General features: G+C 38.9%; 1 protein-coding gene across 1 annotated transcript; it reads left to right on the forward strand.

The window, feature by feature from the left end:
- Positions 1–2,191: 2,191 nt before the first annotated feature.
- Positions 2,192–12,757, forward strand: grpr (gastrin-releasing peptide receptor; the record flags this gene model as incomplete). The annotated part of the gene is made up of 4 exons (XM_080028533.1): positions 2,192–2,499; positions 9,744–10,095; positions 11,123–11,236; positions 12,476–12,757. The coding sequence occupies 4 exons, from the start codon at positions 2,192–2,194 to the stop codon at positions 12,755–12,757; spliced, it is 1,056 nt and encodes a 351-aa protein (XP_079884659.1).
- Positions 12,758–17,243: the final 4,486 nt, after the last annotated feature.

Consider the following 17,243-nt stretch of genomic DNA (forward strand, 5'->3'; position numbering starts at 1 on the left):
GACAAAAGAAAAGTGAATGCTCACAAAATGAAAAGTTCCTTTGGTAATTTGTATACAATGATGGTCAAATTGTTTAGATGTTTTGTTAGAATGGAAGTGCACCCTGGGTATGTAACAATTTATCAGTCTTTTTTTTAAATTGACAATGAATGTTTACTGTTGGTACTGTACTGTTTCGTCTTCAAGTTGAACAAGGTTCAGGACAGTGCCTTAAAAAGCTGTAGCAGCTAATGAAAAGTAGTTGAGATAAAACACATACAGGGATAACCTTCAATATTTCCTTAAAAACTTTAAATTGTTATGTACTGTATGTGTTATCATAATTGTTGGTCTAATCTGTGATGTAAAACTACTTTTCCTGCTGTAGTGTAATGATATAGCCTAGATTAGAAGGTGATTCTAACCAAATAACCAAATAAATTTAAATGCTATTTGTCCCGTAAATAGAGAACACATATTGGTAGATTACCTGAGCACTGACAAAAGTGTCAGCAGGGCCGGCGGTAGCCAGGGGCCAGGGTGGGCCGTGCCCACCCAAATGTGGGCTGTGCGCACCAAATAAAAAAAAAAAACTATACCCACTATCGGACGGACCTGTTCATTCGCTGTCCAAGAAAATGTCAAAGAAAATTCTGACAATTAATTAATACTAAAGAATATACCATTACCATGCATTTCTTCTAATTGTATTATTGGGTGGGCAAGACAGCCTGCCTCCAAGTTACCCACCCGCTTATAGTGGTCACTGGTCAGCAGAGCCGGCCCGAGGCATAAGCGAAATGAGCGGTTGCTTAGGGTCCCGACTGCCAGGGGGGCCCCCAATAATTTTTTTATTTAGTTTTTATATTATGTAAATGTAAATTATCATACAATAAAAGGAATACAATGTTTTGGTAGATAGTTAATAGCTTAATAATTGAATCTGTTCATCTGGGAGGTAATCCGAGGTTAACTGATCACATCATGTTCAAGTCCATGGCATGCACAGTGTGTATTGAGTTTATTTAAAAAATATTTGAAAATGGGGCTGCCCTCAGTTGCCCATGCACTGTGTATAGACTATAGCCTATTTCAGCCTCGTTTGTGGAAAAAAAGATAACTGGAAAACAGAGTTATTCTGCTTCTTTCCTCTCACTGCATTTAAATTAATTCATTATATTACAGAAAAATATGTCCCGTAAAAGAAAAAGAGCACCAAGCCCATCCCTGCATAATATTTTATTTTCAAATTTATATTTCTATGGAAAATCTAAGTGTCTTTCTTCAATAGCTTCTAATTCATCCGACCCAGTGTCTCCAAATTATTTGTTCACACAAAATTCCTCAGATTTAGCCTCTTAATTTTCCTCTCAAAGTGCATCAGATTTTTTTCACTTTAAAAAGGTAAAAAAAAATCTCCCGGGGGGGCATACCCCCGAACCCTCCTAGCAGGGTTGTGACCTCGGCTGGCTACTATTTTCACCCAGCTAGACATCGGAGCCAATAGTGGAAATACTATATATCTATATAGTGTGTATAGTATATAACTCTGGACTACCACCATCCAGGTTGCTCAGTCCCAAAGCTTTCTCTTCAATCAGCTCAGGCTGCCTACAAAAATCTCGTCTCGCGCGCTCTGCGCGCGCTCGCATCTTCGGTCTCTCTGCCCAGTGTGCCCACCTAAAATTTCTACAGGCCCACCCTAATCTAACTGTCTAGAACCGGGACTGAGTGTCAGTGTCCACAAAAAGAGCTGGCTCCCAAAAGAGGACCGATACTTACATGAACACACGCACGCGCGCACACGCACACACAAAAATTCTAGGATGCTTTTGCAATATTGTTTTATTAAGTAAGAGAAATACCAATTAAGCTTTTTATTTTTATTTGAGTAGATACATAGATAGATTTTCCTTTGTTCTCTCTTTTAGATCCAAAACCACGGGCACCCATATTGATTATTTAGTGCGCGCTGTGTGTTTTACGCGCACTGGGTGGCAGCTGCTATACCGGACCCTAGGCTCGAACACGTACATCTGAAGTTAGACACACAATTGTCACCGCAGTGGTCTTGCCTTCTCTCTGAATTCCAAAGGGCCTGTCTGCATCTGTCTGAGTTAATTATATATTGAGTAGTCAGTCGCTGTGACAGATGGAGCACCCAAACTCGTCTCGCAGCGTCACTGGTGGTCACCACACTTCGGAACGGACGATGTGGTTCACCGGAGTTGCCGTCGCTTCAGTATACGGGGTAATCACCGTGTTGGGGTTAATTGGCAACATCACGCTCATCAAGACGTTTTGCTCTGCCAAATCAATCCGTAATGTTCCCAATCTGTTCATGACGAGTCTGGCGCTGGGGGATGTTCTGCTGCTGGTGACCTGCGCTCCGGTGGATGCCAGCCGCTACCTGACAGAGGAGTGGCTGTTCGGGAGAGTTGGATGTAAAGTCATCCCCTTCATTCAGCTCACCTCGGTCGGGGTGTCTGTGTTCACTCTCACAGCCCTGTCTGCTGACAGGTAGGCTAAGATGTTTGTTGTTGTCGCTATGATCATCTTTTAATCAGTATAGGCTACAACTTTATAATTGGTCTAGATATTGCAGCCACATTATCATCTTTTTTGTTGTTGTTGTTTTTGTTATATAGATAGGCAGATTACTTGGGAAGGAATTACGCCATATAACGTTATGTTTTAGCATTCTAATGGAAAGCAAATATTGGTAACACTTTATAATAACTATCCGTTGTAACTCGTTAATAGATCATTAGTAAACTCTTAATTAATGATTATTAATGATTTGTTAAGTGTTTGTTAGCAGTTTGTTAAGGATTTATAACAATGGTAGATAGTTAATAGCTTAATAATTGAATCAGTTCATCTGGGAGGTAATCCGAGATACCGACGAGGCTGAAATAGGCTATAGACTATACACAGTGCATGGGCAACTGAGGGCAGCCCCATTTTCAAATATTTTTAAATAAACTCAATACACACTGTGCATGCCATGGACTTGAACGTGACGTGATCAGTTAATCTCGGATTACCTCCCAGATAAACTGATTCAATTATTAAGCTATTAACTATCTACCATTGTTATAAATCCTTAACAAACTGCTAGCAAACACTTAACAAATCATTAATAATCATTAATTAAGAGTTTACTAATGATCTATTAACGAGTTACAATGGATAGTTATTATAAAGTGTTACCCAAATATTTAATAGTGCATTGATCAGGGAAGTATTGCGTAGGCATGCGTCAGAGCTGTTAGGGCACGTGTACAACGATAGGCTAAAGGTAATCAACAGCTTCAGAGTCAATCATCAATACAATGTTGTCAATTGATTTCTTTCAAACGTGTCTAGCAAAATCAAAATAATGGAAAAACATTGTCAAAGTCGTAATTAAATCCACAATTGTTGTTAAACATCGACTGTCAGTGAAAGCTATAGTGCGTAACTTTTTTCATATGAATGTATGTTGGTTACATTCAAGCCATTGCAAAATGAGTTGACAAATAGTTGATTATGCCGATCAGACCCACACAACTCTCTGTATTTCTCAATATGGCAGTATTTACAACTGCTTTTGGCCCAGACAACTGGCACAGTCAAGAAGAGCCCACAAAATATTTCAGTTGCTGATTCTATACTGCTAAGAAAATACCTGGACGTACAGCAGAAGAAATAAGATCGATGTGAGATCACCAATGGCTTACCTCAAGATGTGCGGACAGTGTTGTTGTAATTACTCAGAATTCCTCATGGGGGCAATATAAGTTGCGCAATATAGCTTTAAGTGATGTAGCTGTTGGTCTATATTTGAATGCGCTGGGGAAAACTTTTTTTTCCCTCGATGCTTTAATACAATTATCACAACACATTAGTTTTAAACTGAAAAGAAAATCCGAAATCACCCACAACCTAAACTCATTGACATGTAACAAGGACAAGGAACGTTTTGTTTCACTATGTGAGGGAGCATTTAAGCACCTTCGTTATTGTCTTCTCAAACAAAGAAGCTGGACCTCGTCATGATCCTGCATCGCCTGCATGGTACATTTCTGCTGATAGTTTACACATTAAAAACCTTGAGCTCAAGAGTTTGAACAAAAGACAATTGTTGAGCTACATAATTGAAATGCTTCTTGAGATTTGTGAATACAAACTCATTCAAATGAAGTAAGTCCCCAGAGTCTAGATCTGAATGGATGACCATTATGAATATTTCTGTTGTAGATAAACATTCAAAGGTTACTGCTATGTCACTTACTGCAATAGCATTACAAATGTGAGCCTCTTTCCTTTCATAGCATTGGCTGTGTTTCGATAAAGGTATAAGGATGCCTATTTCACTTTACCACATAAGCATTGCCCACTCTTATAGAATTGTGGCAATGGGGAGCAGTATTTTAGTGATAATAAACATACATTTGTATAGGGGCAGGCGAAGGGTAGGCTACAGCTATCAGTTTTCTGTGAAAATGCTCTATTATCATCAAAAGTGAGACTGGTTTCCTTCTGCAGAAGCTGATTTGAAGTAAAAAGTTTGACATTTTGGAAAATGTGTTTATTTTGCCGAGAGCTATTTGAGAAGATTAATACCACTCACGTGTCTGTACTCTAATTCTATGTATGAATACTGCCAGGTGTTGGGTAAAAAGACTGGCACCTGACCCCAGTAGCTTTAGAGGGGCTGAAAGATAGATAGATTGATTATGGTGGCTCTGAAGGTCAAAATACAGCATCATTTCACAAAACACCACATTTTAGAAACAAAATGTGGTGTTCTTTATGCGATATCCTTTTTTTGTGTGTGTTTTCTGATGTGTTGTTTTGTTTTAAATGTCAGGGCCACTGTAATATCCAGTGTGACGTCAGCATCCTCCCAGTTGACTACTGCCTGATGTCACACAAGGGGCTAATTGTATACCAGCTGCAAACATTAATCAGTTAAAGGCTTATTAGACAAACTCATTAAAAATTAAAATTTTCAATTTTAATTTAGATTTATATATGGTTATTAAAGCAGCTCGTCTAAATAAATAAATCCTGCTGTTGCAGTGAGTTTGCCGCATTCACATTTAACATACTGGGCTGTTGATGTTGATGAGTCTGGAATTAAACACCTGTGTCTGTCAATTAATTTCATTTTAATTTATTTAACCTTGAAAGATCAATTGAGGGGTGACCCTCTTTTACAATGATTTTTTACAAAGAGACAAAAACAAATAAAACATTCAGAACAATTGAATGAAGCAGAACATAGCCTAATTAAAACAGTTACAAGTGGAGGGGGGTTGATTCAAAATAATACGTTTAAATTGGTTGACAGTTATGAGTGTTATGTTGTAGGCTGTTCCAGGAGTCAGGGGCACTATGGCTAAAAGCAGTTTTACCAAGGTACAATGGTACACAGGCCGAAACATAGGTGTTTTGTCTCTTACCTAGTAGAATCATTGAATTGAGGAAAAAGAGAAATGCAACATTCATGCTCCAGACAAGAATGAAAAATGGCTTATGTGTTGTTTTGGAAATAATCAATTGTTTTAAAATGCATGCTGCAGCAACAGGAAGGTGCTTAAAATGTCGGTGAGAATACATCTGATGCAACAACTTGGCTGCTGGGGAAATAAATCAATCAATCAATAACCTTTATTTTCACTCGAAAGACACTGAGGTTTCCCTCATTTACAGTGACGACGAGCATACACAATAATAACAATTACAAGGATAACATATAATGAGCAGAAAAACAGAAATAAAATAGGATGAACATGTATAGGGGAGAACGGGGTAATCTGAGCCACTTTTTACATTTGCTCCCCTCTAAGCGAGCTAAAATGATTTATCACTCAAATTTACACATTTCCCATTAATTCAGGATGTTTCCTAGAAACGGGCATTAGCAGAATTTTTTCAAGACAAAGGGCAGTGAAAATAAGATTGTTTTAAAAAAAGTTGTCATGTGGCTCACTTTACCCCAGCTGTGGGGTAAACTGAGACAGACCAGAAAAATCAAGGGGGTAAAGTGAACCACTAACTTTTTCCACTCTGAATCTACCATAACAACACATATTGTAACGGTTAGAATCCTGAAAGCTAGCCACACATTCCAGAACTAATGAGAGGGGCTTGAAAACATATATCTCACATGACCACAAATGTTTTCCGTTGCCTAGATACAGGGGGTGGCTCACATTATCCGATGCCTCAGATTTCCCCGTTCTCCCCTATATATATATTCATTTAAATAAGATAAATAAATGAATAAATAAATAAAGTACAAATAAATACAAAAAGGAGCAATAATAAAACAAGATAAAATTCTTGATGAACAATGAATTCAGCTACAGTCAGATTTGTTAAAAATTCACAAATCATAGATTTAAATAAACCAAAACATATACACTACATCCCCATAGTCCAGCACTGATAAAAACACTGCTTCAATAACCCTCTTTCTACATACCATTGGGCAGTGTTGTGCCTGAACGCGTTCAATGAACGTTCGTTCATGAACTCGTTCATATTGGGGGCGAACGTGAACTGAACGTATGTATTTCTGCCTCATGAACGTTTTTGCGAACTCGCTCATTCTGGCGTTTGTGAACGGCGCTCTTACAGTTGTTCAATCGTTCATCGAGTGCCAGATTTCCATAGAAAACCCCTGCTAAAAGACATCGTAAACAGCCCTTAATACGTAGCTGAAAAACACCCAATCTGGCAACACATGCCACCACAGCGTCGCACCGCCGCCGTCATCAAAATGTGAAACACCGCGGGAAAAAAACAAAAACAAATGAATGCAGCAGCGCTTACTCAGACCCATAACTCAGACCATGGACCTAGCCTCAGGTTCTACCTCTTCTTCGTATGATTGTTACCTACCTCAGATTGTGTTTGTGTTAATAAGTACAGGTCCTTCTCATATAATTAGCATATTGTGATAAAGTTGATTATTTTCCATAATGTAATGATAATAATTGAACTTTCATATATTTTAGATTCATTGCACACCAACTGAAATATTTCAGGCCTTTTGTTGTTTTAATACTGATGATTTTGGCATACAGCTCATGAAAACCCCAAATTCCTATCTCAAAAAATTAGCATATCATGAAAAGGTAATCTAAACAAGCTCTTAACCTAATCATCTGAATCAACTAATTAACTCTAAACACCTGCAAAAGATTCCTGAGGCTTTTAAAAACTCCCAGCCTGGTTCATTACTCAACACCGCAATCATGGGTAAGACTGCCGACCTGACTGCTGTCCAGAAGGCCATCATTGACACCCTCAAGCAAGAGGGTAAGACACAGAAAGAAATTTCTGAGCGAATAGGCTGTTCCCAGAGTGCTGTATCAAGGCACCTCAGTGGGAAGTCTGTGGGAAGGAAAAAGTGTGGCAGAAAACGCTGCACAACCAGAAGAGGTGACCGGACCCTGAGGAGGATTGTGGAGAAGGGCCGATTCCAGACCTTGGGTGACCTGCGGAAGCAGTGGACTGAGTCTGGAGTAGAAACATCCAGAGCCACCGTGCACAGGCGTGTGCAGGAAATGGGCTACAGGTGCCGCATTCCCCAGGTCAAGCCACTTTTGAACCAGAAACAGCGGCAGAAGCGCCTGACCTGGGCTACAGAGAAGCAGCACTGGACTGTTGCTCAGTGGTCCAAAGTACTTTTTTCAGATGAAAGCAAATTTTGCATGTCATTCGGAAATCAAGGTGCCAGAGTCTGGAGGAAGACTGGGGAGAAGGAAATGCCAAAATGCCTGAAGTCCAGTGTCAAGTACCCACAGTCAGTGATGGTCTGGGGTGCCATGTCAGCTGCTGGTGTTGGTCCACTGTGTTTTATCAAAGGCAGGGTCAATGCAGCTAGCTATCAGGAGATTTTGGAGCACTTCATGCTTCCATCTGCTGAAAAGCTTTATGGAGATAAAGATTTCATTTTTCAACAAGACCTGGCACCTGCTCACAGTGCCAAAACCACTGGTAAATGGTTTACTGACCATGGTATTACAGTGCTCAATTGGCCTGCCAACTCTCCTGACCTGAACCCCATAGAGAATCTGTGGGATATTGTGAAGAGGAAGTTGAGAGACACCGGACCCAACACTGTGGATGAGCTTAAGGCCGCTATCGAAGCATCCTGGGCCTCCATAACACCTCAGCAGTGCCACAGGCTGATTGCCTCCATGCCACGCCGCATTGAAGCAGTCATTTCTGCGAAAGGATTCCCGACCAAGTATTGAGTGCATAACTGAACATAATTATTTGAAGGTTGACTTTTTTGTATTAAAAACACTTTTCTTTTATTGGTCGGATGAAATATGCTAATTTTTTGAGATAGGGATTTTTGGTTTTTCTTTATTTTTTTGAATAAAAATGGAAAAACTTTTGCACCTTAACCGTTTTTGTTTGAATAATTCTTAATTAAAAAGACCATTAAACAGCAACTTTTTCCTCATGTTTTTGAGAATATACTGTAGGGGTAAAAGTTGCAGCTGGCTTCTAATGTGAACTGAATGTTATTGAAATAATTTCTGTCTGTGGTTCTATATGGTATGTGGCAATTATTTAGAAAAATAGCAGCCTGCAGCAACATATTGAAAAAAAGAACTATGAACTAGTTAATTTTTGAACTGTGAACTTAGTTCAGAATTTTGAATTATGAACTATGAACTGAACTAGTTCATTTTAAAGTGTGTGAACTGAACTTTGAACTAGTTCACGTAGAAAAAGAACTTTCCCAACACTGCCATTGGGAAGCTGGTTGTGCTAAGGAATTGTACACGTTTGGTAGTTTTGGCAATATTTGGTAGATGCAACAAGTGCTGTATTCTCAGTTTGTTTCAAAGGCTGGTTCAAACAGCAGGGATGGAGAAAACATTACCATCCTATACCCTTGTTAAAGCAGAACTACGACAATTTAAAATATGCTACAATTCAAAGATCCACATTTTGAAAAAAATTATATTTTTTTAACATTTTGCCTATACGATTACATTAGTCTTCTTGTGGAGCGTGTGCCAGCGGTCTCCCCTGTTTCCAAAGTGTATTTTTTGGCTAGCTAACAAACAGAGAGCATCATATTTTAACATACCAACACAGCTATCAAATATGTATCCCAAAACGTCCCAAATGACTGTAATAGAGCTAGCTGTAAAACTAATCAGAAACTTTTTGAGACATCCTGCCAGTGGATTTTAGACTGAGATGATAATAATATTAGTAATTATGATGATTATTCATTGCCATTGCATTGGCAATATTGTCACAATACATTCACACTGTGTGTGTGTGTGTGTGTGTGTGTGTGTGTGTGTGTGTGTGTGTGTGTGCGTGTATGTGTGTTTTCCTTGCTCATGGACTGCTTTTGAAAAATCAAAAGTTAAGCCTTCTCTAGGAAAACAGTTGGGGCCCATGTCTGACTGAAGTAATGGATGAGGTTCAGGTGTTTTTGTAGACCTTCTTTAGTTGGAGACAACAACACCAGGTCGTCAGCATAGAGGATGCCTTCGATTTCTGTCTTATTCAGGGAGAGACCAGATGTTATTTGTCCAATTTGTATTAATACATACTACTTCTATCTATCTATCTATCTATCTATCTATCTATCTATCTATCTATCTATCTATCTATCTATCTATCTATCTATCTATCTATCTATCTATCTATCTATCTATCTATCTATCTATCTATCTATCTATCTATCTATCTATCTATCTATCTATCTATCTATCTATCTATCTATCTATCAGGTACAAGGCCATTGTGAAGCCCCTGGACATCCAAACAACAAGCACCACTACCAACATTGTCCTGCGGGCATCGCTCATCTGGCTCTTCTCCCTGATCCTGGCCATCCCTGAAGCAGTCTTCTCTGACCTCCACACCTTCAATGTCACCTCCACTAATGAGAGCTTTGTTACCTGCGGACCTTACCCCCATGTTGGGGAGCTGCACCCTAAGATCCACTCCATGGCCTCCTTCCTCATTTTCTACGTCATTCCCCTGTTGGTCATATCCATATACTACACCTTCATCGCCAGTAGCCTGATTAGGAGCGCCTCAAACCTGCCTATGGAGGGGAATGTGAATGCAAGACAACAGGCCAGTGTTAAAACTGTCATTACCATGGTTGTAGCTAGAGCTGCAACGATTAATCGACGAATCGATTATTAATCGATTACTAAAATAATCGCCAACTATTTTGATAATCGATTAATCGTTTCAAGTAATTTTAATAAATTTTTTCCAAATTCTCTGATTTCAGCTTCTCAAATGTGAATATTTTCTGGTTTCTTTAATCCTATTATGACAGTAAACTGAAATATCTGTGTGTTTTGGACATAACAATACATTTGAGGACATCAACACGGGCTTTGGAAAATTTATCAAAATTTTTCACCATTTTATAACATTTTACGGACCAAAACACTAGTCGATTAATAATCGATTAATCGAGAAAATAATCGACAGATTAATCGATTATCAAAATAATCGTTAGTTGCAGCCCTAGTTGTAGCCCGATTTCGTTCTGTATGTGTGTCTGTTTGTTTATTCATTTATTGATTATCATTTAGACTAAAACTAGTTAAAGCTGGGGTATTTGATTTGGGAGTAAAATAGCATTTGGGATAGAGATTCGAATCCAAATACCTCAACCGCTCCACTTGTGTTCTCTCTGGTCACTCCCTGACACGCTCTACACCAACAACGTCGGTGCCAAAGTGAATGGATAGTCCCAATAAGAACGGACAATCGGAGCCTCGCTCTGATTGGTCAAAGTGTACATGAGCGGTGGCAATTTTTGGGGCCGGCACACAGAGGCAGGGGATTGCAAAGTGATGAGTAGATATTCTCAGACCACTTCACCTACTATAGCTGAATGGCTAATATGAAATTTTTGCCAAATATTACAGTGAAAAAGTTACCCACCCCAGCTTTAAGTTTAAAATGTATATTGTTAACATTGACAGAGTATTTTGATTTTATGCTACTTACTTTCACTGACAAATTAGATGATTAAAATATGGTAAAAATGTATTGTCTCGGCGCTCGTGGTGTAGATGTTAGAGCGTCCCCCCCATGATGCTCAGTCCTCCTTTGATAATTATGTTTTATCTCTAACCAACAGATTGAATCCAGAAAGCGTTTGGCCAAGACAGTGCTGGTGTTTGTTGGTCTCTTTGCAGTGTGCTGGCTTCCCAGTCATGTCATCTACTTATACCGCTCCTATAACTACTCCCAGGTAGGCGAAAAACACTACTCTATATTTCCAATAAAGTAATCATCTTTATTTGTTTCTTTTTTTTTGGAATATAAAGCACATTTACTATCTATGGTATACCAACATTTGTTTGTGACTGAGACTTTTCAATAGTTGCTCCAAATCTGGGGGATAGTTTACCCATTCAAATGAGAAATGCTCTGACTGTTGAAACTTTCAAGTCATTGCTTAAAGCTGGGGTGGAGGATTTGGGGAGAAAATGGCAGTTGGGATAGAGATTCAAATCCAAATACCTCAACCACTCCACTTGTTCTCTTTGGTCCCTCCCCTATGCCAATAGGGACTTTAAGCAACGACGGTTGAGAGGACGGCTACGGCGGTCGAGTAGAATTTTTAGCATTCGAGAACTTATGTCATCACCTCCTATCGCTGTAGTCAGAGCGAGTCAGAGCCGTAGTCCGTCTGTTTACAACGGCAGAACAAGGTTTTGACGTTGTGAGCGCTACACCAACTGCAGCAAGTAGCCGTTCTAAGAGTTGCTAGGCGATAGTGGAAGCCGTTGGAATCTTTCCCCGACGCCGTAGCCGTCGCTAAAACACCGCTGCTTAAAGTCCCTAATAAGAACAGAGAATCGGAGCCTCGCTCTGATTGGTCAAAGTGTACAGCTCATGTTAATTTTGACTAATCAGAAATCACATACCCCAGCTTTAAGACCTACCTGTTTTTGTTGGCTTTCAGTTTGAGTTGAGTTTTGACACCTTAGTCTCTTTTAATGTTAGTAGTCTTGCCTAGTTTGCTTGTGTCTTTTGTTTGTATTTGAGCTTGTTATGTACTTTGGTCAAGTATGATTGTGTTTAAATGGGCTATATAGATACATTTGAACTTGAACTTGAAATGTATGTGATTGCTTGTCGATTTGGATTCATAAAAAAAACAAGCCTGAGCTTGACCATTATTATAAGCTGTGTTAGTGTTAATGTTCAAGTTGGAAATGGAGAGTGGATTGGTAGGCTTTACAAGTGGAAAGTTCAAGTCAGAAAATCCATGGGAAATATTGCGTAATCCTTCTTCATATACTGTTGTGTGGATATTGGGAAGAGGTCTATATAAAGTTTTGCATGGTCTGAAGTGTCTGATTAACAAATGGGAAATAGCTTTTGACAAAAACAGGCCAACAAATCAAATTGTGATTCTGTTTGTATCTGTTCATCGTGCATTCAAGTCTGAGTGAAAGCCCCCACCTTGTCTTTCCCCCACCAGGTGGACACTTCTTTGATTCACTTTGTGTGCAGCATTGTAGCTCGTATCCTGGCCTTCACCAACTCCTGCCTCAACCCGTTAGCCCTCTACCTGCTGAGCAAGACCTTTCAGAAGCAGTTCAACCAGCAGCTCTGTTGTTTTTGTCGCATGATCCTCAAACAGTCCTCACAGAGTCTGTCCCATTACAGCATACGTGTTAACTCTGTTCGCAGCACAAATCACTCAATGGCAAGTATAAGCATGATGAATGGCAGACGAGTCCCTCAGGAGGATTGTGTGTAAGGGGAAGTGTGATAGTATGCAATTCAATTACATTGAATAAGTATAACAAAGAATGGTCAGACACAAAGCAGCAGATGCCAAAATACCCTAAACTTGACCATGTTAGTACGGATCAAAACCGTCCCCGTCTACTGAAAATTAATTAATGTGTTTGATACTTACTGTATTTGTTTTCCCCATTTACTTCCCCAACTACTTACATTTCCAGTGAAGATGGTGTTACGTTTTGTAACACATGGTTGTCAATAGGAGCAGGTCACATGCTTAAAGTTATTGAGGACTTTAAGGGCCAGGTCCACAAAGAATGGCTTGCACCCGATAATAGCACCACGGTTTGCGTCGCAATCTGCCCCCTTTTAGCACCCTATCCATGAAATAATTTGCCCTAATTATATGCTTTTGCTAACAAGCACACAAAGTATGAGGGCAGAGCGTGTTTTGCCCTCCTTCTTTGTTAGGAGGGCAGCTCATCTCCCAGTGTTTTAGTTGGCACCATACACTTATACACATGGATTAATCCTTAGCTTCTTTAGAACTGTTTCATTTCAAAATCAGATACAAGTTCAAACATGATTTCCCCTCGATGTAGATTTCGCCTAGCCTGGCACCACCCGCTTATGTACTTCCTTTCAATTTTCATTTCCCTTTAGTAGTCAGTCTGGGCCTGCGGTATATTCTTAGGTTTTCTCCGAACAGATTTTTGGCGGTCCAATCAGTGAACAGAGGGAGTGACTCAAAAGCCGGTGCTTGACGTACGTCACGACAAAACGTTGTGCGATTGGTTGGCAGATCCAGAGTGGCACTGGGCAGATCCAATAGTTTTGAACTTCATCAGACACCCGCCTTCAAGTGAGTTAACGTTTGTCAATTGAGCGATTCCAGACCTTCTGTACCGATGAAATGAAGTACCATGGTCTAGTAGAGTGATATCACTCAAATATTAATTGAATCATTCAAAGCTTAAGAGCTTGAGAGAGAGAGAGACAGAGAGAGAGAGAGACAGAGAGAGAGAGAGAGAGAGAGGGGGGGAGGTTGTATTTATTTGTATTTGTATTTATCTATTGTTATTGAATTTGATGTATTATTATATGATGCTCTGGCAATGTTGTTTTGTTACATTCACTATCACACCCAGCTTGATAAATTGTAATTGAACAGAGACATAAAGAAAGATAAATTGTGCCTCATGGGTATCAACGATGTTAAATAGCACCACTGTAACTGCATGTGGCAATTAGCACTGGTCTGTGTGGATAACATTGTATATAGGGAGGGTAGCCTGGCAATCCAGACCTGCCTCTGGCAAATTTAAATTTGCTCAGCCTACTTGTCTGGGCACGAACCATTGAAGCTCATTAGCTATGTCGGAAAATTCGGAGCTACCAATCAAATCGTACTATCTGATATAGGGTGCTGTAAGTTGTACGTTGTTTGAAACATCTTTGGCCTCAACACTCAGCAATTTGGAAGACGGCACTCAAATCTTTCATTAGCAAGAAAGATGAATTTGCTGTTGACCATGGCAAACGTTTAATTTACCAGTTACAAACAAATGGGGCTGAATACGTCACCTTGTTCACTGCTGTGATTGGTTGTAGTGATATATATAATTACATGCAGTGGTATTTTAAATACATGCGTTGGTGCCGCCGCTGGAGTTCAGAAGGTGTATTGCTCATCGTATGACCCTACATTGTTCTCGATGTGGGTCTGGATTTCCAGGCTAATAGGGAGGGGCAATTCTGCGCAGAATTTTTGAATGTTACCTAATGTACATACACACAAATTAGACAGGCACACCCAAGGCGCTTTCTGCTTGGCAGTGTACTAGGAGTCGACAGCCATACTAGCAGGTACGTGAGCATTTGAGCTAATTGCTAACATGTTCACAATTACAGTGATACACCTCAAGGCTATTATAAATATTAAAAGCCTGAAAAGTCTCCAAGCCAAGGCTGAGATAGCATATTGCTTCTGTGAACAATAATCATCTCTAATAGAGAAGCAACATTTACAGTATTTATGGAAGGGAAAATACAATAACAAAGTAGAAATCAGCATTGGTCTTTAGAAAAATTATAATGTGGTGGTTCAGCCCTACAGTTGGCTACTAATCAAAAGTCAAGGAGTACCTTTACTGAAGTACATTTACTTAACATACTAAAGTATATCATAAACATTGTCACTTTTTTATGATAAAGAAGATAATCTGCCATGATGTTGCCAAATCAGTGTGCCGTTCTTATGAATATTGATGTAAGGTATTCTACCTTCACCCTTTCGCTTTATGTGTACAACATTTCAAAAGGTTAGGTGCTGTGATATCTGTGAAATATAAGTGTGCATTTAAAGATATTTAAAATGTTTAAATATTGGTCACAAAGTGTTTATTGAGCTGTTGAGGGAAAAAATGAACACTGACTGTAAATTTGTGTATTAGAAATGCTATTCGTAATTTTCTATCGGATTATGTGATGCGCGTTTATGTATTTTGAAGTTGTGTGTGTCAATGTAATTTACAATTGCAATAGAAGAAGAACAAATAAAAAATCAATATAAATGACAGACTATATCACTTTCTAGTGAAAATGGAGCCTCATGTAGGCTACTTTGTTGGTGTTAAGAGTCTAACACGACTGTGTATACACCACATTTTCTGCACCACAGCATTCACTGGACATGATTATTCTGCACTGTCACCTGCTAGAGTCACAGTCACTATATCACACCCCAAATGTCCTAATTTGGTGCTTCACAGAGTAAGAGGATCATACCCAGGTCGTGATGAGTGGGTGAATAATTCAGTCTGGATAGTGTTTGTTTAATTGTGGTCCAAGCGCCTTGCCAAATGTCTGTCCTGCACGGTCTCAACCATCTACTTAACATGTCATCTTTATGGTCAGGCTCATGCTGTGGAAAGATTTAAATGTAAATAATGTTAAATTATTATATTTTAAAATGACAGAAATAATTTTTTGCAAGGCAACTCTACTTGTGCTAAACTATAATAATCCTCCCTTGGCTGTAGATTCATATTTTACCCGACAAACATAGGACTGATATATTGATCTTCTCATTCAACTCTCAGCAAGAAAGCATAGGAATATTTTTGAAATGTAAATCACCAGTTCCTTTGAAAAGATTCAAGAAATTATTTTTAAGATCAAAAACCTATTGGTGTACAAGTGACAGTAAAAGCCCTGTTGGTGATGATAGATCTAGGCTCATTACAACAGCAAATATAACATCAAAAATCAATCAAGTTCAAATATTCTCTCCAAACATGTTTTTAGACATATGAAACTACTTTACTTGGAATAAGGATTTCTGTTTGACATGACTGATATGAAAGATTATTATAGCGACAGCTTTATAAAGGCCAGTGAGAGGCTTAGATGGGCTCCAGGCAGTTACCTACAATCAATGAATCCAAGTCCGGTGGGGATACTTGCTTTGGGATTTGGTTTGTATGTTCTGAATCGCAAACTGAAGAAAATCACTGATGCACAAGCCGAATGGAGAGATGGCAGACATACAGCGTCGAAAGTTGTGGATGGAACACAAGCAGCTATTATTGCTGTTCGGGAGGAGATAGCAAAAATGGGATATTGCAGCTATCAAAGGAGACATCACAAAGAAGGCTTCAGAGGAAAGAGAGGTTAACGATGAGTAATCAAAATTAATTGGGAAAATGGAAAGCATGTCTGTTGTACACTGTCAATGAATAAGGAAACCTAAAATTGTCTGTGTATTGGACTGCAGCTTCTTAAAAAAAATAAAAAAAACAACAACAAAATTATGTTTTATCTGTATCAGTAGCTGTGTATCTGAATCTGATGACAATGGGGGCGGGAACTGATAAGCCTTTGGCTTCTCCTGCTACCCTTTGGACCATAACACAAAGAAATATGTATGAATATGTCAAAGAGAAAATTGTGTATTGTGTGTAATTGTCCGAAAGAATAATAAATAAATATAGTTTTAGCATTTATTACTGAAGACAGAATCACAACTGATGAATGAAAAACATATAGATGGTATGAAAACAACCTCCCACTAGAGAAAGAAATATTAACAAATGAGTTTATGGTATGGAAAAGAAATAACGGGGATATTATCTCATAACTGTGATCACCTCGGCAATTCAAAAAAAGAACGGGGCAAACATTTTTTGTCAAGAGAATCATTACGCTTCCATACCAGGGGCAACTGATAATTAACATTACAAATTGTAAGCCAAACAAAAAGTTTAATTCATTTAGAAAAATGAAAACTTCTGGTATTTACTCTGGTTTTTATTCATTTATTTGCAACAGTAAAACAACACATATAATTGTAAAGAAAACAGGAGTACACAAACAGTGCCACAAGGGAGAGACAAAAACCTGTTGCATCTTCATGCCTTTATATTGTATTATTTTTAAACCTGAAATATACTGTGTTCAAATTCTTATTCACATTTTCTTATGAAATATAATGCAAAATC

Source organism: Ammodytes marinus, assembly GCF_949987685.1.
Source record: "Ammodytes marinus genome assembly, chromosome: 1".
Lineage (NCBI taxonomy): Eukaryota > Metazoa > Chordata > Actinopteri > Uranoscopiformes > Ammodytidae > Ammodytes > Ammodytes marinus.